Source organism: Gymnoscopelus microlampas, assembly GCF_963454915.1.
Source record: "Gymnoscopelus microlampas genome assembly, chromosome: 10".
Lineage (NCBI taxonomy): Eukaryota > Metazoa > Chordata > Actinopteri > Myctophiformes > Myctophidae > Gymnoscopelus > Gymnoscopelus microlampas.
In genome coordinates this window covers 34,570,718-34,598,132 of record NC_139947.1, presented here as the reverse complement: position 1 = coordinate 34,598,132, position 27,415 = coordinate 34,570,718, and the positions used below count along the sequence as shown (strand labels likewise).

The 27,415-nt window shown below is 40.5% G+C and overlaps 2 protein-coding genes across 5 annotated transcripts; one reads left to right on the top strand and one right to left on the bottom strand.

Annotated features, from left to right (window-relative positions):
* Positions 1-229: 229 nt before the first annotated feature.
* Positions 230-14,048, bottom strand: troap (trophinin associated protein). Of its 4 annotated transcripts, none has more exons than XM_084068327.1 (18): positions 13,907-14,048; positions 12,770-12,839; positions 12,334-12,568; positions 11,589-12,222; positions 11,316-11,434; positions 9,575-9,626; positions 7,602-7,735; positions 7,414-7,468; positions 6,142-6,275; positions 5,954-6,008; positions 4,703-4,818; positions 4,461-4,512; positions 3,829-3,881; positions 3,593-3,724; positions 3,081-3,194; positions 2,079-2,274; positions 1,626-1,846; positions 230-1,298 (listed from the first exon to the last, which is right to left on the bottom strand). In XM_084068327.1, exons 2-18 carry the CDS (start codon positions 12,829-12,831, stop codon positions 1,275-1,277), a joined length of 2,388 nt encoding a protein of 795 aa, XP_083924453.1. In that variant the 5' UTR covers positions 12,832-12,839; positions 13,907-14,048; the 3' UTR covers positions 230-1,274. The 4 variants fall into 4 exon arrangements, with proteins under 4 accessions (XP_083924453.1, XP_083924454.1, XP_083924455.1 ...); XM_084068328.1 differs by having other exon boundaries at positions 13,913-14,031; XM_084068329.1 differs by lacking the exons at positions 5,954-6,008; positions 6,142-6,275.
* A 1,263-nt stretch (positions 14,049-15,311) lies between these two features.
* Positions 15,312-27,292, top strand: LOC311053025 (differentially expressed in FDCP 6 homolog). Its single transcript, XM_084068389.1, has 11 exons — positions 15,312-15,455; positions 17,667-17,807; positions 18,034-18,219; positions 20,026-20,253; positions 20,585-20,731; positions 21,680-21,788; positions 22,316-22,614; positions 23,328-23,494; positions 24,242-24,440; positions 25,545-25,635; positions 26,358-27,292. Exons 1-11 carry the CDS (start codon positions 15,360-15,362, stop codon positions 26,549-26,551), a joined length of 1,857 nt encoding a protein of 618 aa, XP_083924515.1. The 5' UTR covers positions 15,312-15,359; the 3' UTR covers positions 26,552-27,292.
* Positions 27,293-27,415: the final 123 nt, after the last annotated feature.

Here is a 27,415-nt window from a genome sequence, read left to right as displayed (position 1 = left end):
GATATTTGATTGGAGTCCTCAGTAGAGTGACAGCATGATTGACACATAATGTTCATAATTCTAGAGTTCGTGCACTTTGTGTACCCTTGTGCACTTGCCATCAGAAAATCTTGAACTTTAGGTTTGGCACAAGGAAGGACAGACACTCACCACATAGCAGAGAAACATGTGTGGGGTAATCATGTATACATGGGGCTATACCGTAGCAATCAAAATCTTAGGCACACCGTGACAGTGAAATATGAATTTATTATAACTGTACACAATATGAATCTGTTCAGATCCATACAAGACTCCAGTGTATTGTATAAATGTTGAAGTATGCAACACAATAAACAGCTGACATTATAAATACTCACTTAAGGATACACTCTCACTTTCATGTCCTACTCCGGATTCGATCCCCAGTGACCTGTACAATTGCTGAAATCTTTACAACTTAGCTAGTAGAGCCAGCCTACTTGCTCAGGGGAGAATTTGAAGTTTGACCTTCAAGCAGTACCACTTGTCACCCAGTAGTGGTCAAACCAGACCACACAGCATCTAAAAGTAGAAGAACAGGAACACCAAATACAACCACCACAATTGTGTATGTTATATTGTATTAAAATGTTATTTGACCAATCTAATTTGCGAAAATAACATTTTACTCACTAAAGTCATATAGTGTAGCTTTAAGTTTATTAGAATGATAACATTTCTAACTGTTCCCCCCATTGTCTCAGGCAATTGGCTTCTATTTTTCTAGTTAAAACAACTGATCAAGCATAGAAATGTTTACAGGTCAGCAGAGCTGAAGACTTTAAGCAGTCGTTCACGTTCATTGGTGACAATAGACTTTTGTGTGACATACCCTCAAAATAATTGTTTTTGACTAGCCATGTTTTCAAGTGTAGGCATAAAAACATACAATTCATAGTCGACAATATTGCGCCAATACCAAATCAAAAGAAAACACAACAATGTTTTGTTTTTGAACTGGTTGTTAAACACACTAACAGGAGAGACTGTTTAAAGAATAAAAAAAACTAAAGAATGTCTACAGTGCAAGTTATACAACTCTACAACTATATTACAAATTACATTTGGAAGCATACAATATTTTCTTCACTTAATTAGATTGCACAGTAGAGATCTTTGAAACAGGATCAGCAACAGCAGAGCTTCCATCCCTCGGTACTTTGAGAAGCAGTGAGAGTGAAGGAAAAGTCCCCAAGTCTTTTCCTTTCTTCGAACCACCAGTCTGTCTCCTTCCTCCTGATACATGTCCAAGACTATGGAGTGATCGGCACGAATCTCTGGATGATGAGGGGAGCACAAGAAGTAAATAATGTTAATGTGTTCATCAGAGATGTGTTCACATTATATACATACTGAAATAATCCATAATTACTATGTAACTGTTCTACTCCAAAATACTACAAATCCATTTAAAATCCATTCAACTACAGATTGTATAGTTTATCGCAGAAATAACAACTGTTAAGATGATAACAACTAATAGCATATTTTAGTAGCTGTCAGTTTTCAAAAGTTGTCTACTTAATAAATTCTGTCATACATACATAGCATGCATATATCTGAAATTGTAACAAAATCCAATACATCCAAGTAATTTCACTCACAGTGAAGTCCTGGAAATGCAAGACAGAGGCCAGCGGGTTCTGGCAGCGAGGTCGTGGGGGTTGGAAAGCTGGAGGGGGCAGGGCAGAGGCAGAGTCGGGGGCAGGCAGTGATGTGTAGGTGGCCACCTCATCGTCCAGCCGCTCCTCCTGCTGAAGGTGCATGCGCTTCCGCAGCAATGCCACCACACAGCCTGGAGCGCCACTCTTCTGGACAACAGCGTCTGTAAGCACAGAGGTTCACGCGTGTGACAGGTACCTGTAGTTGCAATCCAGAATAAACTATTATGCAAGTACACCTGAAAAGATGACTGTGTGTGTGTGTGTGTGTGTGTGTGTGTGTGTGTGTGTGTGTGTGTGTGTGTGTGTGTGTGTGTGTGTGAATTCGTCAGTGCAATGCTACCTCTGTCTCTACTTGCCCTAATGATGTGAGTCTGTGTGAAGATAAATTCTTACTATGCTTCTCCCGCAGAGCAGAGGTTTCAAGCTTCTCAACATGGGGAGTTCTGATGAGATTTTTGCCCGTTGAGAAGAAAATCACAGATTGTCTCTCCGGTGCCTGCAAGAATGGCTGTCCTCCTGCCCTCCTCTGGGACTCCTGCTCCCCATGGCAGTTACTTATCTCTCCCTTTTGTTCATGGTGAGATTTTATCTGGAAGAGGAGAGGCAGAGACAACAGCATGGATGAAACGGTTATGAAAGGTTGTTGTAATGTTTGTTTTAAGTGATGCCAATGTGCTCAGACCACCAATGCAATGAAAATGTATTATTTATTTGTACATTTAAAAACAACAAATGTGGCATGTTCTCCCCGTGTCTCCTAGGGTAGTTAATACCCTCACAAAAACATGTAGTAATCCTGGTCGCTATACCGCCTCCCCCATGATAGCCGGGGCGCTTGATGGAGGGGAAGGGAACTGGTTGGAATAACGTGTTCCTTCCACGCGCTACGTCCAACCAGGGAAACTCCCCCCTGTCAGGTGACAAGAAGGTCAGTTGGCTCTCATGCACTGAAGGAAGCATGAGCTCGGCCCTGGCCTCCCTGGCTGTGGGGGACTGGTGTAGCGCTGGTGTAGGGCTGGTGTAGCGCCCAGGATCACTTAGGAAATTGGCACCGGGTGAAAAAAATGGGTTACAAAAATCGCGGGATAAAAATTGTTAAAAAAAAAAAAAAAAAAAAGTGTAACAACAGCATAATATTCGGTTGGGTTGTGCAGGTGAGATTTAGTAAACCCTGTGGGTTTTCTAGGATAATGCATTATCCTAGTACTCTAGAAACATTTTGTAAATCAAAAGTCACGCTCAAACAATCTGTTCTCTTGATTTAATTGATGAATAAACAATTAAATCAAGTGAATGGAATATGTATGAGTGCAACCCTTTCTTTACAATACATTTTAAGTGTTGCCATTATCTCACATATGAATCTCCACCCTGAGTTTGGGTTTGTTATCTTACATCGGAATGCTGCTCTGACAGCTGCTCTGCTTTTGTCTCAGCAACTCCATCTGCTACTTCCGTACATGGAGGACAATCCTCCTCTTCATCAGTAAATAACTTCTGGACAACATCCTGCCAAAAGATGTTTTAAATTATTGATCTTTATTGCCTGGTGTTTCCCCTAGAAATGAAATCATGGCCTGCTGCAACATAATCACTATCAGTGTGCAACTACACCATGTAAAATTCACCACAAGCATTTCAAAGTCTGTCTTTAGAATCATTTGTTCAAATGCCCTGTGTAGGAAATCTGGTTTGCAGCAAATAACATAACACATGCTCACAATAGACGAATGCACAAAAACATCCGAGTCAAACACATTCAAATACTTGAAATGAACTATAAAAAAATGCAGAAATTACAAAGAAATCAGTAGGCATGGAGTGGAGAGTCTGTCTTTGACAGCTGAGCAACATCTGCGTATGACACTTATTTTATATAAGTTAGCGTTTCCCTTCCCTATCCTCACCTCCTTGTGTGACTGTAGTCCTTTGTCACTGCTCTGGGGGCCCTTGAGCAATGGGGAGCCGGCATAGATCTGGGGGCCCTTGAGCAAGGGAGAGCCAGCATAGTGCACCCGAGATGCAGACAGAAACCTCCTCTGAAAACAGCAACATCATTAGATGGAGGAATGAGTGTCACTGTAATGAGAGTGTCACTGTAGCAGATATGGCACTCTAAAAATAAGACATAAATGGGACATACGTGTATACTGGACAGAGGACGATGCCTGGTGTCAGGGACTCTCTGTGAAGACTCTGAACAAAAAAAGTCACATAAAGACAAGTCACAGTCCATGTCATGTCATGATGTTACAAGGACCATACCAGCGGTCTGGCATGTTTAGCCCATTGATTATGATTCACAGTATACTTGGCATTAATATTACTGCCGACCATTTCCCAAAGCATACCGTAGTCTGATTTTCAAGACAGCCACTGGATTCAGTTAATTTCAGTACAGAATGAAAATCAGCTTGCAGAGACTTGTCTATAGGTAATCCAACACAATACATTTTATTACATTATCGTTGCATTTTAAAGCAGGAGTTAAAGAAATGTATATCGATATAGTACCTTGTGGAAAATATTGTTTTATGGAAGTTTTTCAAATTGGATTTATTAATTGCACAATGATGTTGATAGCCAACATTGACTCAGTTATTCAAGTAAGTTTGTTAACTTTTTACTGACTATGAAGAAACTGTGGACTACTAAAACTTAAGCCAAGAAAAGTTGTCTATGTTTATGTAGGATACCGGTATACGGCCGAAACTGTGAATAGACAATGACTCACAGTGGTATGGTGCTTTAAGAGGAATAGTATCGCAATCTTACCCATTGCTCCAATGGTTTCTTTGCGACTTCTGGAAACAGGTATTCTCTGTGCCTGTAAAGAGAAGCACCACGTTGAAAAGAACTACGGTATATTTATTTATGAGAGAGCTGTTATGAGAACAACTGGCTAAAAGAAAAAAGGAGTGAGGAAGAAGAACACATTACACAAAATCAATCTCTGCTTAAGCCCAATATATACTGTATTACAGACATGTACAATGTAAGTATAAATTAGCCATTACTGCGTAGATAGAGGTGCCTCTGCCAGGTGTGGGGCCCCCAGCCTTCACCCCCTCGTTCTGGAGGATGCTTTGCAGCGCAGCAGGGTCTGGGGAGAACTGCACTGAATTTGTTGGTCCTTTAAGAAATGTAAAAGGGCATACAGTCAGCACCGATAATAATTTGATATTGTTGGAGTATATCGTTTATCTGACACTATGAAATACTATAATACTGACAAGCACCACTACACACCACAGGATGAATTCTGTTCCTGAATAAAGGTTGGCTATAGTCACGCTGAGGCATACACATATCGTAAATAGCTGCGTGTCACTACTGAGGCTCTCCTTGACTACTTCTATAGAATAGGATAGAAGGCCAGGCTGATAAGGACTCCCAAATTGGATAGCCTCCGCTGAGGCATTCCCCTATGTCATAGCATTTTCCTGCCTACTGTGAGACCATCGTGTTGAGGATTCTTCCGATGTAAATATTAGTCATGTGATTGAAACCAGACTATAGATAGAGCGAGCGAGACAGGCACGCAAGAAGCAACAACCACGTTGATTTGTGGATTTTTTTGCAAAACGGGCCACTCCCTACTTACTGACTGACTCGACTACAGTGATAATTTGCACCGATTTGCATGAGGTTTGGACAGTCTGTAGTAATATAAGAATGTGTTTTGCAAAAATCTTCCTCCTGGAGGCGCTATAACAGGCCTTCCGGGAGTGTGCATGCAAAGTTCGGTCCAACAGTGCCGGTTCACAGACACAAGGACATGGCCTGGCGGAGACAATAAATGTAACAATAAACATTTGTAAACAAATTCACTGCTCTGTTCTTCCACCATTTTCTTATAAGAAAAGTCTGTACCATGCAAAAAATGTGGGATAACAAAGGCTGCAAACAATATACAGCAGATGTATCCTAAAAAACGTCAGTCAAAAGAAGCCTGCATTTCCATGTTATATTACTAGGCGCCTCTGTAATGGGACCTTCATTTTTTTGTTTTCTGGTCTAGAAATTCAGCCTTCAGATGCCACAACCTGAGAGACAGCTCCTGACATGTATTTACAGCGGTATGGTCGTTTAACCACTTAAACCCTGTTTTATACTTTGGCTACTTCTGTGTGACATCTTCGTATGACAATCTACTAGCTCAAGCTTGTACTGTATATGTGCTATTTTTTATTTATTTTTTTTACTATCTGAGCTTGCCCAAAATGAGGACACCAGGTGTTTAAGAGGAATAGTATGGCATCTCTTACCCATTGCTGTTTCAATTGTCTTTTTGTGACTTCTGCCAATGGGTACTCTCTGTGCCTGTAAAGTGAGGCACCATATTAAATAGACGTCTTCTGCTATGTTTATGAGAGAATTGTGGTGAATAAAAGAATAAGAAATAAGCAAAAAGTGATAAAGAAGAAAACATTATACAAAATTGAACTCTGCTTACTGTGTAGATGGAGGTGTTTCTGTCAGAGGTTTTAGGCGTGGCCCCCAAGGTTCCTCCAGCCTTCACCCCCTCATTCTGGAGGATGCTTTGCAGCGCAGCAGGGTCTGGGGAGAACTGCACTGAATTTGTTGGTCCTTTAAGAAATGTAAAAGGGCATACAGTCAGCACCGATAATAATTTGATATTGTGATATTGTTGGAGTATATCGTTTATCTGACACTATGAAATACTATAATACTGACAAGCACCACTACACACCACAGGATGAATTCTGTTCCTGAATTAAGGTTGGCTATAGTCACGCTGAGGCATACACATATCGTAAATAGCTGCGTGTCACTACTGAGGCTCTCCTCGACTACTTCTATAGAATAGGATAGAAGGCCAGGCTGATGAGGACTCCCAAATTGGATAGCCTCCGCTGAGGGATTCCCCTATGTCATAGCATTTTCCTGCCTACTGTGAGACCATCGTGTTGAGGATTCTTCCGATGTAAATATTAGTCATGTGATTGAAACCAGACTATAGATAGAGCGAGCGAGACAGGCACGTAAGAAGCAACAACCACGTTGATTTGGGGCATTTTGTGCAAAACGGGCCACTCCCTACTTACTGACTGACTCGACTACAGTGATAATTTGCACCGATTTGCATGAGGTTTGGACAGTCTGTAGTAATATAAAAATGTGTTTTGCAAAAATCTTCCTCCTGGAGGCGCTATAACAGGCCTCCTGGGAGTGTGCATGCAAAGTTCGGTCCAACAGTGCCGGTTCACAGACACAAGGACATGGCCTGGCGGAGACAATAAATGTAACAATAAACATTTGTAAACAAATTCACTGCTCTGTTCTTCCACCATTTTCTTATAAGAAAAGTCTGTACCATGCAAAAAATGTGGGATAACAAAGGCTGCAAACAATATACAGCAGATGTATCCTAAAAAACTTCAGTCAAAAGAAGCCTGCATTTCCATGTTATATTACTAGGCGCCTCTGTAATGGGACCTTCATTTTTTTGTTTTCTGGTCTAGAAATTCAGCCTTCACATGCCACAACCTGAGAGACAGCTCCTGACATGTATTTACAGCGGTATGGTCGTTTAACCACTTAAACCCTGTTTTATACTTTGGCTACTTCTGTGTGACATCTTCGTACTGTATGACAATCTACTAGCTCAAGCTTGTACTGTATATGTGCAATTTTTTTTAACTATCTGAGCTTGCCCAAAATAAGGACACCAGGTGTTTAAGAGGAATAGTATGGCATCTCTTACCCATTGCTGTTTCAATGGTCTTTTTGTGACTTCTGCTAATGGGTACTCTCCGTGCCTGTAAAGTGAAGCACCATATTAAATAGACGTCTTCTGCTATGTTTATGAGAGAATTGTGGCGAATAAAAGAATAAGAAATAAGCAAAAAGTGATAAAGAAGAAAACATTATACAAAATTGAACTCTGCTTACTGTGTAGATGGAGGTGTTTCTGCCAGAGGTTTTAGGAGTGGCCCCCAAGGTTCCTCCAGCCTTCACCCCCTCATTCTGGAGTATGCTTTGCAGCGCAGCAGGGTCTGGCGAGAACTGCACAGAATCCTTTGGTCCTTTAAGAAAATACAAAAGGGCATACTATACAGTATGTACAGCCTTGATACAAATTTCTATTGACCTCTTACAGTGGCATTGTTGTAGTATATTTTGTTATCAAACATCCAGCTTAATTACCATGGGCGAGGGGACTGATGAACGGAACATGAGGGTGATAATCTTCTGCCAATTTGTCAGCTGCCATATGTTCTCTTAGGGATATACAGGACCTGACTAACCAGTGTAAGCTAAAGTTTCATCTGCACAGCAAAGTGGAGCCTGACGGCAGCATTCTGGACTAGTTGCAGATGGTAAATGGATTTCTGGGTTACGCCGGTGTAAAGTGCATTACAATAATCTAAGTGTGATGTGATGAAAGCATGAAGTAACTTTAATATCTGTTAAAGATTTGGTTACTGTTAAAAATGACTTGATTTTTGCTATGTTTCTTAGCTGAAAGATACAGGTTTGAATTGGGACATATATTTGGGAGTCATCTGCACAGCAATGGAAGGTGAGGTTATGGTTGTGAATGATGACACCCAATGAGAGCATATAAATTGAAAATAGTAGGGGCCCAAGTATGGACCCTTGAGGGACACCGCATGGAGGAGGAAGCATCTTTGAACATGACAGCGAAGGTCGTATTTGCCAGTTAGGATCGGAGATCAAAATTATGTAGAGATACTGAGATGTTTGGAGCGATGGAAGAAGTGTTATTGTCAGGGGTTATATGGGTTCTAAATTATTTTTGCCTGGAATAATTAAAATAAATATTTTGGGGCGGGTTTGTGACTCAATCTATTACTTTGAACAGTGTCCTGGCCGGAGTCCGTACTTGATCCCCTCCGTTTTCCCCCTACACCAAATCTCCTCACCCCAAAATAGCTCATTACAAACTCGACACGCAATGGGAGCTTGTCGATCAGCTATTTTCACAGAATCTTTGCCTATTATGACATGCCCCGAATCAAGGAAGATAGATCAAGGAACAGACTACCTAATTTTCTCTATCCAGCAATTCCAGCTGGCAGATTTGTCGCACTGGGAGACAAACTGCAACCGGAAGTTCGGTGGAATGCATTGTAGTCAATGAGCCTACACTATTTGATTGAGGTCGATTGCGACTTTTGCAAAATACTCGTTCCAGAAAAATAAAGATGACACACACGTATCCAGGACCCGGGAGACAGCGTTGAAGGAGAAGATCTACCACACCGGAAATGGACCCTGCTGAACAGCATACGTACTACGTATGGGTCGGCTGCTTCAAATCGTCTATGAAGAAGTGGGGCTTGGCAGACAGCGCAGCATGCATGTGTGGGGAGCTTGAGCAGACTGCCGACCACATAATCAACACTGTTCCCTATAGACCACCTTCAGAGGAGGGCCTCGTCCTAGCGGGATCAGAGACAAGGTTGTGCCTAGTACATTTCTGACTGTGCAGTAAGTATGGGCTGTTATCACGAGACTGTCAGCCAGCCTGACAACCAATTATTGCGATACAGCCGAGCCTGGCACCGTTTAGATGAATCAATAAAATTACGTAGTGTGCACATCGAAAAACAAGTAATCAGAAAACAACCTGTGATAGGTCTTATTTTATATTCCTAAACCGATTTTATGACAAAGGTCGCAATCGTGCTTGTTCATAAGCTGGTCCAACTGGCTCTGACTGCAATGCATTCCATCGAACTTCCGATTCCAGTTAGCCTCCAGGGTCTCCCATGTGTCAAAACTTCCACCTTAGCGTCCCTTCCTTGATCTTTCTTCCTTGCCCAGAATAGGGATGCTGTTTAATAGGAAAATGTATAATTGAGAACATTACAGCACACAAGTTAAGCTGCTCTTCTAACCTGTAGTTGGCCGAGCCTTCTTTTGACTCTTCAAGACAGAAACTCTCAGGGGCTGAAAAGTACAGAGAATACAATTACAATCAAAAACAGTGGGGGGGGGGGGGGCAAGGTAAACACACTCAGAGAACAATTCAAATCAATTCAATAGGCTGGGTTGTGATAATAGCAGGCACAGCACCCTGACCCCATTTGACCTGAATGGAACACAACGGTTGTTTCCCCTATATGCATTAAGCAGTGGCGGGCCGCCACCCCTTAAATCCGACCGCCACAGTATGATTTTTTCAAAACAAAAAATGTTTTTTTAAATCATGGACATGGCAGATAACGGTTGGATTTGAATTCACGGATATAACCGTGAATGGCAGGTAATGTGTTAAAGGGACTACACCATGAATTTGAACTTTTTCTTCTTTTTTGTGTGTTTTTGGTCTCCCCTACCTCTCTTCTATCCCAAACAATACCCCAGTTTGAACACTCAGGCTTTCACAGCATATCTGGGGTTTTCTGTAAATTGGTCTCAAATCAGACCAAACTGATTTTTACCCGAACGTGACGTCACGTTCGGTACAATCCCTCCCGTTCTTTTAGTTCCAACTGAAACTTTTTTAATTTTTTCTTTTTTTTTTTTACTTTACTTTTTCCGCACAGAACCAGGAGATAACATGCATACAAACTGGCTCAATAACCCCGTGCCAAACAGGACAATGTGGTATTGCAGGTGAAAGTGCTTTATAAGCCAGAGAGAAGTTAGTTGGAATGAGTATATCTGAGGCTTGATTTAGGCTCAAACCTTTTGAAAAACGTTTGAGGGACATAAACAATATGATATTAAATATTAAAAAACATTTTTAAATTCATGGTGTAGATCCTTTATGTAAGAAGTGTGAGTACAGTCTATACTACTTGGTCTGATAAAAGTATATTGTCCTAAATCTGGAGACAATTCATATGTAAAATGTACAGATATTTTCCTGCTCATTACTGTGCACATGTACTATATAAGTCTTCGTGTTTGAGCACAAATATGCATTTTGAGAACCCAAATATTTTGTGTGCACGCTTTGCGATGCCCCCTCAACCGGACCATCTCGCCCCCTAGGTCAAGACTGCCAGTTAAAAAAACAAACCTTCTGGTACTTTTTTAATTAATAGCGTTTTGGCGTCAAGCCTTCCTCAGTGTATTAAGAAAGTGGTCAGTGGTGTTGTGTGTACCGGAAGGGACTGATAGACAGACAGACATGACAAGGACTTCAGCTGCTATCTGTAAAAAATAAATAATTTAAAAAAAAAAGTCCCCCGCCACCCCCCCACCACCGTTGTCGGCTAGCGCCGGGCCAGAACCAGTTACAAACACTTTAGCTTCTCTAGATTGTGAGTCTAAGAAGACGAGCTCTTCTGGTCCCAACGACTCTGCCTGAACAAAAAGTTAACCAGTCATTTGCAGTGAATGTTCCAAGGCTCTGGAATGTTCTGATATAGAAGTCCAGGCTAGCCCATTAAGGATAATCATTTACCCCACAATTTATTATTCTTAAAAACTTGTATTATTTTTACTTTCTATCTCTTGTCTTTCGTACAGTTTTTAGGGATTCATATATTCATTCATTTATTGTACTTATTAATGTATTGTGTGCATTAATACGTTGTTTCCAATACTGCCATATAAAACAAATTACATTGACATTTTTGTTGTGACCTTTCAAATCAACCCAGATGACTACAGAAACTGTGAACACACCTGGTAGTTATAAGGTTTTGTGGACTGTGGAGTTGTTGAAGCCATAACATTGTTTCTCTCATTCTGCAGGAACCTGAGCATGGCTGCATGGTCAGGCTGGTGTAACGTCTCCCCTTTGCCTGAAAGACAGATAAAAGCTCAGTCATAGTAAGTGTTAACCCTTCCATGATGCATGACAATCATCATAGAAAGAAGCAAAATAAACAAATAGTAAAAAAGGAAAATCATAACAAGTAATTCGCTATTGTATTGTTGCACAGACAAAACAGTTACCAGCTGTATTGCTTGAAGAATTGACACCCGGAGCAGAATGCACAGTCTGCCAAGTATGAGGGCCCAGGGTCTTGGATGGATCTTTGAGACTGAGCAAGCCAAAGTTATTTAAACAGGCCTCTGTACCAGCAGTAGGCTCAGCCAAGGCAAATGAGACACTCTTGGGGGTGGATAATGAAGGATTGGACTGTGGGGTTCTGGAAAATGTACTGGAATGGCCAAGACATGGTGATGCATGTAAAGTATTGTTTACAATCTTAGTTATATGTTTGGGAGCATGAGACACTGAAGACACAGCACTAGGAGGCTGATAGCCTTGATGCTTCTCTTTTTCTGGGGATAAATCCTTATTGTTCGGTGACAAGACCGCAGGATTGTCTTTCCTTGTTGAATGTTGAGCAGTAGAGAGGTGAGCTTTGGCACCCTGAGTCTTTGAGGATGCACTGGTTGGTTTTGCATTCATGTCTTTTGTTTTTGAATTGACAGAGCAAGTTTTCTCAAGTTGTGTAGCTCTAGCTTGAGTTGCTGTAGCTACAGTTTGAGGCTTCTGATGGATTGCCGTTTTTGCTGTCCTAGGTTCAGAAAATTTGAATGGCACAGGCTTGGTGCATGGCTTGCTCCTCTTTGATTTTCTCTACAAGAAAATGATAAAGCACAAAAGACATATAACACTATCATAAAAGACATCATCTCATTTAAGTGAAACAAATTAGGTAGGTTCACAAGTGGGGGAAAAGGCACTTACAGACGGAGAGTTCTCCTCCCACCTTTTGTGGGATTGACTGAAATCAGATGGAACCTGAAGATGCAAAGATTTTGCAAGCACCGGTAGTCTACTTAGACCTGGTCTCACTGGTGCCTTTTGGTTTTTGGAACCCTCTGGGTCCTGGTTCTCCATATCCTTTTTGTTGAGGTGAGGCACAGGCCGCTGTTTAGAAGCCGTCGAATTTGCAGGCATTGTGTTAAGTTCATTCTTCATTCTGTGTAGAGAGAATCAGTGTGTTAGAAGCAATAAACTACTTTGTAGACTTCCATTATCACCAATAATGGTAGTCAGAAAAGTAATTAATCACACACACACACACACACACACACACACACACACACACACACACACACACACACACACACACACACACACACACACACACACACACACACACACACACACACACTCTTACCTTTTGTGATCACTGTGCATTTTGTTCTGACTTTGCTGACCAAGTACTGGTGAAGACTCCATAACGAGGTCTAGTTTGAGGACGATATAAGGACAAATATTCAGTATACTATGATGTAGCCTAAGCGAAAGTCTACAAGAACACACAAGTAAGCAAGACGACAGTACATGGAATGCGGTAACATTACAAGTATAATAGGTCTGAAGTGGTTAATGTATGTTTTTACAAAGTAACTAGTAACTAAAGTTTTCAAATAATTGTAGTGGAGTAATAAGTACAATATTTGCCTCTGACTGAGATGTAGTGGAGTAGAAGTAAAAGTATTAAACTGGAAATATTCCTGTAAAGTAAAAAATACATATTTTTTACTTAAGTACAGTGCTTGAGTACATGTACTTAGTAACTTTCCACCACTGATTACAAATATAAACCCGGGCACTACTAGCCTAGCTACACTCATAAAAAGTATTGGGGACCCTGAAGTAGTAAAATGGTGGCATCCAACGTATGATGCCAAACCGTCATATCTTCATTACCACGGTTCAAACTCACGCTCTAAATGTTCATAATAATCGTCTCAACTATTCAATAACTCGAAGTCGTTACTCGCTGTAACGTTACCCCGTACTTAAGTAAAAGTATCAATTACTGCAATGTAGAATTACTCTGTTACAAGTAAAAGTTAGGAATTAAAATTCTACTTGAGTAAAAATACAAAAGTATTGGTATCAAAATGTAATTAAAGTACCAAAGGTAGAAAGCACTAATTATGCAGAAGGTCCCATTGCAAGTTTTCAAATGTCTACAAAGTAACTAGTAACTAAAGTAATAAAATAATTGTAGTTCAGTAAAAGTACAATATTTGCCTCTGAGATGTAGTGGAGTAGAAGTAAAAGTACAGAAATTTGGAAATACTCCACTAAAGTAAAAATACCTCAAAATTGTACTTAAGTACAGTATTTGAGTGCATGTACTTAGTTACTTTACACCACTGTTTGTTGTCTAGGGTTAACGTTAGCTCTGGTCCATAGCGTTAGAAGGAGCTACGAGAACTCCTAACGCTATGGACCAGAGCTAAGAGTCAAGAACAAAAAAATATATATTTTTTTACTTTTGAATACAAAGACAGTAACTTACCTTTACTTTCTAAATGGCATCAATGATTATTCCAGATTATATTAATGAATGACCAAACTGCTCGATAATGTGTCGAGATTTAAAGTTCCTGCTGAGTGAGTGAGTGTTCATTCGGTTCATTCACACCACACTGACAACATCCTGAACCACAATTCAGTTTGTAAAAAGCGCACCATGTGATTGGTTGTACGAAGAACGCATACTGACCAATGGCCGTGGTAGTTTTGTCTTCAGCCAATCAGCTTCAGGACTGCAAAAACAGCTCCATGGAAACGACGCCAACGTTGCTTTATCACGTGACTGGATTTCTTTCTTATTTTTTTGCCGCGAGTATACCCCATAGTTATAATATTATCCCTCTCCCCATTGCTTTATTTCAAGGTTCAAACTATCTATCTGTCTATCTGTCTATCTATCTATCTATCTATCTATCTATCTATCTATCTATCTATCTATCTATTTATCTATCTATCTATCTATCTATCTATCTATCTATCTATCTATCTATCTATCTATCTATCTATCTGTCTATCTGTCTATCTGTCTATCTGTCTATCTGTCTTTCTGTCTGTCTGTCTGTCTGTCTGTCTGTCTGTCTGTCTGTCTGTCTGTCTGTCTGTCTGTCTGTCTGTCTGAAAAATATGACGGTAAAATAGTTGAAAGTAATAATAATAGGTTCAATAGATAGATAGTCTTGTGATAAATACAAACAAGCTCCCAAGCTCCCCATTGTGATCAATATATGGAATAGGCTACTGCACATTTTCTGACCATAAATATTTTAAATATTTATTGCAATCTATGCTTGCAGTGGAGAGCAGCCGTTGAAACAGGCGTTTCAGCCTTAACATAGAACTGTTTGAAAACATATTTGCAAGTTAAGCCTTTTTATATATTTTCACATGCCTGAGATTGTGTTTTCTTCATCTATCAATAACATTTGATAAAACCAAGTAGTACATAGAAACAATGGCCCTGGGCACAGAGTAGGCACCACCTACACACCACCTGCAATATATCTATGTTGTTGTTGTTGTTGTTTTAACTGATATTACACTAGGTTTAAGACAGATTCTAAAAAGCCCTCTTGGCCACTTTAAAATAAAAAAGCCAAATCCAGGTTACTCAGTCAGGACTGGTGTTTTACACTTGAGTTGATTGGAGTTTTGAATCAGAAATTCAGTATTCTCTTAAATACAGCATGTATGTCTGTAAAAGACCTTCAAATATTTTCATCTGTGACCCATTGTTAAAAAAAGACTGGGGTCCCTCCAGTGGTTCACCAATAGATGGCGCTAAAATGAGTCTGATAAAACAAACAGGGTCCCACTATCAGCCACTGGGTGTGTGGGTGGCTGCCTGTCACTGTGTCACACCAGGGCCACGTATCAAGAGAGAAAGGAGAAAGAGCTGTGAAAGGAAGAAAAAAACAGAAAGTAAAATTGCAGCAGACATGGACCTGCGTGCAGAATTACTCAAGTCAATTTGGTATGGTTTCACGGCCTTGGATCTAGAGAAGAGTGGCAAGGTATCCAAGTCTCAGCTCAAGGTGAGTGGAAGAATATTCTAACTGGATGAGATTTGACTATGCTTTTAGGACCAATGACTTTAAGATGTCTTTTCTTCAACCAGAAATCCTCATTTCCGTTCTCACGAGCATCATGCGGTCCTCAAGCCTAGGACGAGTGAGGCAAATTGAAGCAAATATGTAAAAGAAGATTAGTTATTATAATGGAAAAAGTTATTACATTAGTCCTTTTTATAATCATTTTGGTTCTTTAAGAATAGGTGGGGTGCCAGGCAAGAACTTGCATATTTAACTGACATTTCCTGTGTGAAGAAATCTTTTGTAACCAATGTTCTTTCACAAAGAATTTGCTGATAGTGTATTTCCTAGGCTCTCAATACTGAAAGGCACACAATATGCATCTCTGTCTTGAGAACTATGAGCGGGAGAGTAGCAGTTTGTTCTCAGCCTGTATATGAATGGCAGCCCTCATCTCTAAGTTGTGCCTTGACTGGGCCCATGATGTAACAATGTGCAGTGCAATTGGTACTCTGGCACTGGACCTGACCAGAGAACTGGCCATTGAATAGCGTATGCTCGATACATGACGTCACAAATATCAAAAGAACATTGTAAAAAACAAAACAAAAAAACTGCCCACACCAAGTTGAAGCATCTTGTTAATTGTTATCTCTGTATGGTCCTCACCAGTGCCTCTCAATGAAGCCACTGTGTTGATTTCATCATTATGTCATTTCATTGGACCAGACTCCATGCCAGCCACCCACAGGATCCAGCCATGTGCTGCTGGCTCACAACAGACCCTTATGACCAGGCTTATTCCTGTAGGTGAAGGCAGGCTGTTGTGTACTGGCTGATCCAGTGTCAGTGTTCTTATACACTCAGGGTTCGATTTTCTGGGGGAGGGGGTGTCATGCATTTGCTTTTGGGAAAATGTACACTGACTGTTTGATGTATATTTGAAAATATCACAATCAAAGTGAAAATGTATGTTAACCACATTAACCCTGTCGTACCAATTTTAGGGATATTTTCACATTTCAAATTAAAAGAAATAGCTAAAATAGCTATGTTCTCTATTTGTTGTACAAGAAAGTATATAGAGCTTAATAGTATACAAATTAAGTATACAAAAAACCCTGCTTACATTACTGATTAATGGCAGGCAGGTTTGATGCAAATGCTTTGAGGGAGACAGGATGTGGTATTTCAAAACACCGAGGATGTTTGTCTGACAAAATCAGCTACGTATGTCACTATGTAATTATGGCTTTCAATTTCAGAAATTGGTCGCAGTGCAAACAGAATAGGCTTTATAATAAAGCAATACATAAAAGTCTTGGAGCTACGTCGTATTAGCCTGGCATTGCCAGACTGATGATGTGGAGTCACTCACACGTTCCTCCACGGTATCATGGAGGATACCATGGAGGAACGTGTGAGTGAATCCACGTCATCAGTCTGCCATGCTAACGTAGTATACAGTAGCAGGCTTTATAGTGCAGTGAGTCAACAATGACCATTTGTTTTACTGAGTCTTTTAGATGTTTAATATTACCTCTATTTCTTTTTTCTTTTATTAATTCACTGTTTCTGTAAAATATGGTGACAGATTCTTTTGGGCAAGTATATACTGTATAATTGGCTCTCTAGCTATATCCTGGCTTGTTTGCATGTCTTGACATGATTCTTTCACGTGAAAGTAGGGCTGTCACGATCATGAAATGGAACATGTAAATACGTAAAAATTACATTTCTGTTTGGCTTTCAGGCTTTGTAAACAAAAATTGCACAGGGAAGATATGACAAATAATTTGAATATACAAAGAAGTGGCATGACAATGACCAGTACCAATAATCAATTACTTGTAGATTAGCTTTTTCTGCTATCTTTTGAAAATGTATAAATATTTTTCAACACAGAAACGATTCTGACCATTATGGCGATTATGCAAAAATAATTGCGATAATCACAAATAATTGCGATCAGGACAAATTTATTGTCAGTGCCAGTATATCAATGAACGAAATCTTTATTGTGACTATTTCACCCCAGTAGTTTTATCTTCTTTTACTAACAAGAAATGATACATCTATTATCTGCCTATTATTAAGAAACATGACATCAGTCAGACAGATGTATCAGTTCCCAAAGAATTATGTCAAGTGTATTTCTCAATTTTCAGGGTTTCCTTGTGATAACCTTTGTTTGCTCACTTTATTGTATTCCAGGTGCTTTCTCATAACCTGTGCACAGTCCTGTCTATTCCACATGACCCAGTTGCTTTAGAGGAGCACTTCAGGGATGATGACGATGGACCAGTGTCCAGCCAGGGCTATATGCCTTACCTCAATAAATATATCCTGGACAAGGTGCTACAAACAAACACATCTATTCATGTTGTATATGCATCAAAACTATTTTTCAACCAGTGTTTCATGACCCAAATCTCAGAATTGTCATACCTCATGTACAGAGAACAAGTCAAATAGATGAATATTTTGTCATATTGGGTCCAAATTTGTATGTGAAACAAATTATGAATTGAGGGATCTTCTCTCTGTACCTGACATAGTGTTATACATGTTATGTCCCAAGGTTGAAGAAGGCTGTTTTAAGAAGGAAGATGTTGATGAGCTCTGTTGGACTCTTACGGCAAAGAAAAACTACAAACCTGACAGGAGCAGCGATACTCTGCTGCCAGAAAAGGATGCTTTTCGTCTTTGGTGTCTCTTCAACTTCCTCTCTGAGGACAAATACCCTTTAGTGATGGTTCCTGATGAGGTTGGTTCACCAAGTTATTCAGGACAAGGACATTTGTGATTAAACTGTGAAATAATCAGGAATCTGTAGCCTGCCCTGAAGCATATAATGTCCACATTTCTAAACCACAGTTTCTTCTCTTCACTGAACACCCTGTTCTTGCAGCAGCAGTGTGGGCTTGTTGCCGTCTTGCAGTTTTTTTTGTTTCCTGTAGTATGACTTTCATAACCGCTACAGCCAGAGGTGCCAATGATGTGCCTAACCTTTAAAGGGTGGAGTAGCTTGTATACTGTACTGCGGAAATTCTGAAAAACATAAAAATACCAAAACAAAACCATCTAGAAATGTGCACAGGTCTCCGCCAGGCCGGGTTGCCTACCCAGGCCCCGCTAAATCTGGAAGGCTATTATAGCAAATTGGAATGGAATCTGAAGGATTTGACTCATATGCCTGGGGAGTTGTTACATGATCCAAGGAATCCAGGGAAGTTCATTCTTTACTGTATGAACCATAGGTCCTACAGTAAAAAATTGTCAAGAGTTTTAGGTAAAAAAGGACCCTGTTATAGCGCCACCCTGAGGCCGATTTGAAAGATTGGGGTGGAGGTTCTTCCTTGGCCTACTGGGAGTGTCTGTCCAACAGTGCCGGAGATGAGCGGCTCACGCACGCACGCACGCACGCACGCACGCACGCACGCACACACACACACACACACACACACACACACACACACACACACACACACACACACACACACAAACATTTGAAATATTTATTTATATCCACATAAACAGAAGTACAAGATGTACAAAGGACATAAACACTGCCAGTGCAGTCAGATAAAGGGAAAACAGCCAGTTACAAAGTGCATGTAAGGCAGAGTATTGTTACATACAAAACAAAAGATGGCATACTTGTCGAACACAGTGGACAACAATCATGGATAAAGGAAACAACGCCTCCTCCAAATTGAGCAGCTTCCTATAATAGCTGATATTGAGCAGTACCTTGCTAATTGTTTAGCCCTCCTTTTGGAGAGGCCGGCCATTTGAAGGCTCCTCACAACCAACTTGTGCACGTGTCCTAGACTACCAATTGTAAGTCGCTTATTGTAAGTCGCTTTGGATAAAAGCGTCTGCTAAATGACTGTAATGTAATGTAATGTACCAAAGATAAAAAACAAAAGTTTACATCTGTAGGCTAGCTGAGAGATAGTCTGCTCTAGCTGATGATATTTTAGCACTTTGGTTAGGAAGGCTTCCTCTTAGCTGTAATCAAAAGTACAGCCGACCTCGAGAATGAACACCTCCCTAGAGAATGAACACCTCCCTATGGTTTTCATTTCACTCACACACACACACACACACACGCACGCACACGCACACACACACACACACACACACACACACACACACACACACACACACACACACACACACACACACACACACACACACACACACACACACACACACACACACACACACACACACACACACACACACACACACGGACGGACAGGAGCGAAAACATAGTCTCCGGCCTTTGGACAGAGACTATGCTCACAACGCCTCAGAATACAATGCATTGTGAGCTTGTACATCAGGTATTTTCGGCGAAGAGATTTGGTGTAGAGGGAAATACTAGAGGACCTAGTTTAGATCGCTGGAGGACATTGGTCAACTCAAGTATAGGCTATGGTTACTGAAGTTGAATTGTCTACCAAGTGATCAAATCAAATGCAAACTGTGTTGTGCATTTTCACCTTATCTGCATGCATGAGCTCAAAGCTTTGTTGGTTTCCCTGTATGTTCCCTGTGTTTTAAGGTGGAGTACCTACTGAAGAAGATATGCATGGCTATGAGCACTGAGCTCAACTATGGTGAATTAGAAGAATTCCTTTCCCAAGATGCATTGAAACAGAACAGCTTCACCGTTTGGGCTTTTCTGGAGATGATGAACTCAGGGAGGATAACCAGAGGAACGGATAAAAGCATAATCAGTATGGCTATTGAAGAAGCGTATAGGGAAATAGTTGGCGATGTCCTCAAAGAGGTAAGAAACCTACCTGCCATCAGCGTTTGGCCTGGCATTGCCAGACTGATCACCTGGGATGTGAAATGTTGTCATGGAAAACAAAAATGACACTTGTGATGGTTGATGATAGACAGTCAACCACACTAATGGTATCCTGTCCTTCAAGTGTTGCTATTCAGGTAACGAACGAGGGGCAGCCAAACCTTTTCAACCTTATCTCTCTTTATTTCAACCGTTTCAACATTTGTGATCAGTCTGGCAATGGCAGCCTAATCAGTGTTTCCTGTTTGGATCTCTATACATTTTCTTTGTCAGTGACCAGTATTATGTTGGGTTGGGATGCATCCAGGGCTATTTGTGGAAAAAGGGTCAGTTGAGAAGAAACTGGAAGGAGCGCTGGTTTACCCTACGACCTAGTAATTTAGCCTACTACACTTGCGAGGACCGCAAAGACTGCCAGGGCAACATAGCTCTAGATGGCAACTGCTGTGTGGAGGTAAGCAGCCCAGAGACGCAATTTCACATCAAAATAGAGGATATTTGGGGGAAATGATACTGGTTAAAAATACTTGCCTACTCCAAGTAGCCTATTGCCAGAACTCAGAATCACTTTGTTGCCAGTATGTCCTACAGTAGGAACTGGTTAAAGTTCCATTTGTAACATAGGACCATAACAATTTCCAAGATATAGGACAATAACAGGACAACGTCACTTCACAAGACAAACAATGTGCAAATGACTCTAAAGCCCTTGCTGTATTAGAACTTGTTCTGTTTCAATTTATATAGAAATTGACAGACCATTCGGTCCCTGAGCAAGCAGCCCCTGCTGCTGAGCAAGAGCAGTGAGCAGTTTTTAAGCAAAAATATGTTCTCTATTTCAAACAAATGTCAGAAAAGCATGTCTTACGACAACACATGGAGCCAACAGTACTATGGTTCACATTCACAATGAGCTTAGTCATGTAAACTCATCAGGGCCATGTTTCTTATTCAGTGGTTCTCAAATATTTTCATGTCAAGGACCCCCAAATTGATACATACTGTATTTGTTTCATTATTTCCAATAGAATAAATAGAAGATCAACAAGCTCACAATGCCTCACATTGTGAAGTGTTAAGTCACCTGTTCCTTATTTTGTTGGGGACTCATTGGGAACCCCACCAAGAACCCCTAGAACCATTGTTCTAAATGAAATGCCTTTAAGATAATTTTTAGATTACAAAAACATACAAGATATAGAATCTCTGAAAAGTCTAGTATTTTTTTCTAGTATAATAAAAGTGTGTGTGTGTGTGTGTGTGTGTGTGTGTGTGTGTGTGTGTGTGTGTGTGTGTGTGTGTGTGTGTGTGTGTGTGTGTGTGTGTGTGTGTGTGTGTGTGTGTGTGTGTGTGTGTGTGTGTGTGTGTGTGTGTGTGTGTGTGTGTGTGTGTGTGTGTGTAGATCGTGTCAGACAGAGATGGGAAGAGGTGCATGTTCTGCCTGAAAACCTTCTCTAAGAGCTATGAGATGAGTGCCTCAGACACCAAACAGAGACAGGAATGGACTACAGGTCAGAAGGGTCGCTTAGTCCTTCATGTTCATATTCATGTTGATTATTTACATTTCACAGACCTGTCATATTCTCTCATTTAAAGATATAAGTGCTCACAGCAGTGGTTTTATGGGTAAAAAACCACACCTGTATTCATAGCCAATAGCCAATCTACAAACTCACAACGCATCACATGTGAAGTGTTGTGAGCTTGTAGATGTGCTATTTTTGCCCCAAAAAAAAGAGTTAATACAAATATATATATAGATATTTATTTATTTATGCATATGACATGCCCAAAATTCAGATTGAATGTGGTTAAAATATTGGGAAATGAGTGTGCACAAAGTACTGATATGGTCAATTTAACAATAATTCATACATTTTGGTATATAGTTGTATTTATTGCTAAAATATTGCAGATCCACAAGCTCGCCATGCGTCGACCTTGTGTATCTGCTATTTTCGTCTATTTCCGTCATTCAATGGAGCATAGATTAAGGCATTACAGTCTATCATGACTTTTCCCTCTCCTGTGCGCCCAGCCATTCAAACAGCCATCAGGTTGCACGTGGAAAACAAGACCTCCCTTCACAAAGACCTGAAGCTGAAGCGGCGGGAGCAGCGCGAGCAACGAGAAAAGAGGCATCAGGCCAAGGAGGAGGAGTTGCAGAGGCTACGAGCCTTGCAAGAGGAGCGGGAGCGTAAGCTGGCAGAGCTGGAGCTCCTCAAGGAGGCGCAGCGGCAGGCTCAGGTTCTCCTGGAGCAAGACGAGCAGAGGAGGCGTCAGCAGCACGAGGAGCTCCAGCAGGCCCTGGAGGTCCAGCTTCGTGAGGCTGAGCAGGTGAGGAGGGTAACGTAACGTAACAGGAGGGTCTAACCACCCGACAAAGACTCACTCAAATTGGTGTGCTCTGAATTAATTAATTAATTAATCAAAGAAATAAAAACAAATCACACAAAAGCTATATGTGGGTATTTTCTCTTTTATTTTATTTAGTTTTTGGTACCCAGCACAACAAAATACTATGGATGTGCATGTGCCTCTTTGAGATATGCAGACTTTAACCTCCCACTGGGTTTGTGGGGGTGTCAAGGAAATGCACAGGAAATTTGAACAGGTAGAAAGGGGGTGGGGGATATCCATTTGAGGCATCCTTGATGGCAGATTCTTATTTGTTACATCTCATACAGTATATACAAGTACAACAAGAGTAACATTATTTGGCTTCAGTTCCTCAACATTGTAGCAATAGTGACAACAATAACAAGATAGGAAGGGCTGGGGGTGGGGAGAGGTTAAAAGGTCAGTGGAACAGAGGGGAAATTCCATCATTGTATTGGGTCTCCAATACAATCAGAGTGCATACAAATTGTTCAGCGGAACACTACTATAACATTAAATGTCTTATTATTTATTGGCTTTGTGTATGAAATATGCTATACAAATAAACTTGGCTTGCCTTGCCTTATTAGGAGAGGGGGAAACGCATGCCTGCTGTAGAACTGAGGTGGTCTAACAGATGTTCATTTTAATTTCCTTCTACATGTCTCCAGGCACGGGCCAGCATGCAGGCAGAGATGGTACTGAAAGAGGAGGAAGCAGAAAAGCAGAGGAAGAGGATCCAGGAACTGGAGGAGATGCAGAAGCGTCTAGAGGAGGCTCTACAGCAGGAGATCAAAGCCAGGCGGGATGAAGAGGCCTTCCGTTACACTCAGGCTGGGTATGGTGTTAACTGTATGTTGTAACTTCTAACCACACATAACAACCATGTGACTTCTCTCGCAAAACAAGATGAAGATAAAAGCATGTTTGAATGACTACTGTAGATTTCAGCAAAGCATGTTTTTAAATTATTATTATCTTATTAGTCGCGCAAGGGAAATTCAGCATTCGTCTTCATCCAGATGATGGCTGCTCAGATGGTTTTGATGAGGGGGAGCAGTTAACGGTTAAGTGTCTTTCTCAGGGACATTTGGACACATATCCTGGGACTGGTAGGCAAACCGGTGACCTTCTGATACTAGACGGCCTCTCCACTAAGCTATGCCCACCCTGTTCCGTATTACAGTATTTTGGCAGGTGTTTTCACATGTATAAGGCAGAAATTACTAAAGCATCTGTGAAGCCAATAATCTGCTGGTGAAAGCGGGTCATATTGCATTATGTTCCTCAGGAAGTACTGTAGACCTGCCAACAGAGGAAGTTGTCAAGTGCTGTAATCAGATCTTTTTGTCTACACTCTGTCTTAGCTTGAGATGAAATGTTCATGCACATTGCACAATCTGCAAGTATTTAAGCATCACTCACAGAAACATTTGTATTCCTTTGATCATCTTAAACAACTACACAGTCAAATGTAAATTTAACTTGTAATCCCTTACAGGCCCATTTTTACGCTCAGAGTTAGATTTTTCTCTGTGTGGACATTAATCATGAAACAGACATATATATGCCTTGTTGCATCCAGGTTGCTGGCTGAGGAGGAAGAGAAGATGAAGGCCCTCATGGAGCTCCGGGAGGAGCAGGAGGAGTACATCGTGAAGACCCAGAGGGAGAAACAAGAGCTGAAGCAGGAGATGGAGAACAAGTCTCGGTCTCTGGCTGAGGCCCAAATGCAGTTGGAGGAAGTCCGTGCCAACCGACACAGAGTTGACCAGGACGTGGTGGTAAAGTCTAATTTATACTTTGTTGCACAACCATGTCGCTTGCTGAAAGTATGCCCCCCGACAAGGAAGATCGTTGTGATGCATTGCAGAAAAAGTGCTCCTCGGAGCACATGTCTCCGCAGGTCAGATTATTGTGGGCCAGCAATGTTTGAAATTCACAAATCAGGATGGAATATGAAAAATATTGAAGTGTTCATGATTTGAGGCATTTTGTTCAAAACGGACCACTCCTGCAAACTTTGGAAGCCAATCTTAGCCAATCAGAAAAATCTCAAAGACATGTTTGGTTTAATGACTATAGAGATACTGTGTACTGATTTACGTGATGTTTGGACAAAATCTGTAGGTGTAAAATAAAAAAATGGGTTTTGCAAGAATAGGCCTCCTAGTGGGGTTATAACAGGCCAATCTGAAAGATTCGGGCAGAGGTTCTGCTGTTGCATCCAGGGAGTGTGCATGCACAGTTTCGCTGCAATTGGGCCAACGGTGCCGGAGATTAGCTGTTCACAGACGGACACATGGACACATGGACACATGGACACACGGACGGACGGACGGACAAACAGGGTGCAAAACATAGTCTCGACCATGCCTTTGTCCTGGCGGAGACAAGAATTAAGCTATAAGAAACAAAACAACATAAAAAGAAAATCTTGCTTGTTTCATAGCAAAGTATGAACAGTCACAAAAAAAGCTTTTGAGAAGTGTTGCTGGCTGAGAAGCATCTTCAAAAGCAAAAATACCTAAAAAGGAATATTAAAATACTTCCCACATGATGCTTCTGGAATTATATATGTGTGTAACTGGACAGTAACAACACAGGCATGGCATACTATGGTACTGTAAGCTTGTATAATGTATGGTCACGGTGAATGTTCTGAGTTTTTGTATTTATATTGTAATCCAGGTGTTATTAGTGACTAGAGTGGCAGTCAAGATTGTGTTTATCATTCTGCACACAGAGATAAACATGGCAACATACTTTGCAAACTCTGTCTGAAAATCCAATGTGGTTTCAGAATTTTGCTGAGATGATGATTTTGCACACTATGCATTACTTGTTGGGTTCATAGGCCTTACTGAGTCTCTATTTTTGTTTGACAGGCTGCCCAGAGGAAGCTTTTCCAAGCCAGTACCAATGTCAAACACTGGAATGTTCAGATGAACAGACTAATGCGTCCGATTGGACCAGGGGGTATGTGACACATTTGCAAATAAAATAAAAGGCTTACATTCATCTGTTTTTCTGGTTCCATTTTATGGTACCATTTCATATTTAAGAGTTGTGTGATAGATTAAAAAACAACAACAACAACAACAACAACACCACCACAATATATACATTAAATGAGTTACTGTATTGTGCTATATGTAATCTTAAATCACGAGCATTTTAGTAGACACAGTAGTGTTGTATTTGCTTTATCTCAAAATGAGCCACATTTCCTCATGTTGTGTACAGTAAGTACATTTTTACTTTTGCGCAAAACGCCTTTCTTATCACTGGGGTTAAATAGGTCAGTGAATATAACACTTGTACTTTTGGCACTTGTGGTTTACTTGGCACTTACTGGAACTGTGCATCATGTGGAACGATGGTCTCTTTTTTCCTGTGGTAAAATATTGCAGTGTTGTCAATGCTTTAACCACTTAAGCGCTATTCATACACTTTCAAAAATAACCGATAACTGATCTACAAGCTCACAACACGTCTATTTAAAAGAGTGAAAAAAAGTATTTATATTTTTTTGTTTTTGTCTTCTGTGCCTTCTAGCCTATTTCAGCAACTCCTCAAATACATTGTCCATATAGACTTAATATCTGATGGTATCTGCAAGTCTTATAATGTATACTTTCATTTTCTACTCACACAGTAACTTAACATTCTTTTTCAATGGTCTTGTTCAATGTTTACAGAAAAAAGACCATCTCTTGGAAGCTCTTACGCCGCCACCTTCCAGCTCCCCACACAGAGAGACCCTGGACTCCGGATCAGACAGCGATCTGAGGAGCGAGATGAGGAGAGCAAGGAGAATGTCAAAAACAATGCTGCTTGTGAGGGAGAGAAACGCCTCTCAAAATCCTCAAATGGAGACATGGATATCCCATAGATACAGACATCACAGCCTCTCTTGGCTGTGACGTCTGACTTGAGACATTCTGATGGGGTCTCAGAAAAGGGCAAGAATCTGCTGTATAATATGTGAACAATATTCCCACCAAGTGGCCACTTGAAGACAGATAGTTTAAGGGATGCTATATGGTGGGGTGGCGGGTACAGTTAAAGCTGAGTTTACAACCATTTGTTCTAAATCTTGAAATTAAATTACTCACATCATCTCACTGATAATAATAATTTAAAATGTTTTAATGAGAAATTAAATCATGTTTGTAGAATTGTATTGCTAAATTAATACATTGACTGCAACTTGTGTGAGGACTCTTCTGGTCACAAACAATACCTCAGATAAGAAAACAAGACTAACAAGATCATTTATCTTTTGAATCTTAAGAGTGCAACAAGGCATTTGCCGCTTAATGTCCAATGCTGATGGAAGAAATGTATTAATTTAGTCTTCTTTATAATTCAGTCAAGCTGAAAAGTCAAATGGCTTAACTTTTGTGGGAAAAGTGTGATTTTACTATAGAAACTAACCATTTGTGATATCAGTCGACAATAACCGGGAAAAGGAGAAAGAGCCACAGAGAGAAGTTTTATGCTTCCTGTTTCTATTGATAGTTAACATGCGTGTAAATACTATGGCACATGTCTTTTTTTGTCTTTGCCATTGGGCAATCTAAATGTGCAACTTACCAAATGTATTATAACCTTGGTTTTGTAATAAATATTAATTGCTACATTACCCCGACTTTTATATTTGCTGGTAATCAACAAAAAAATTACATTTGCTGTGGTAGGCTACAGAAATCTAGAATATGTTTTCATTGTATTCCCCACTTCTGCTTTGTGTGTG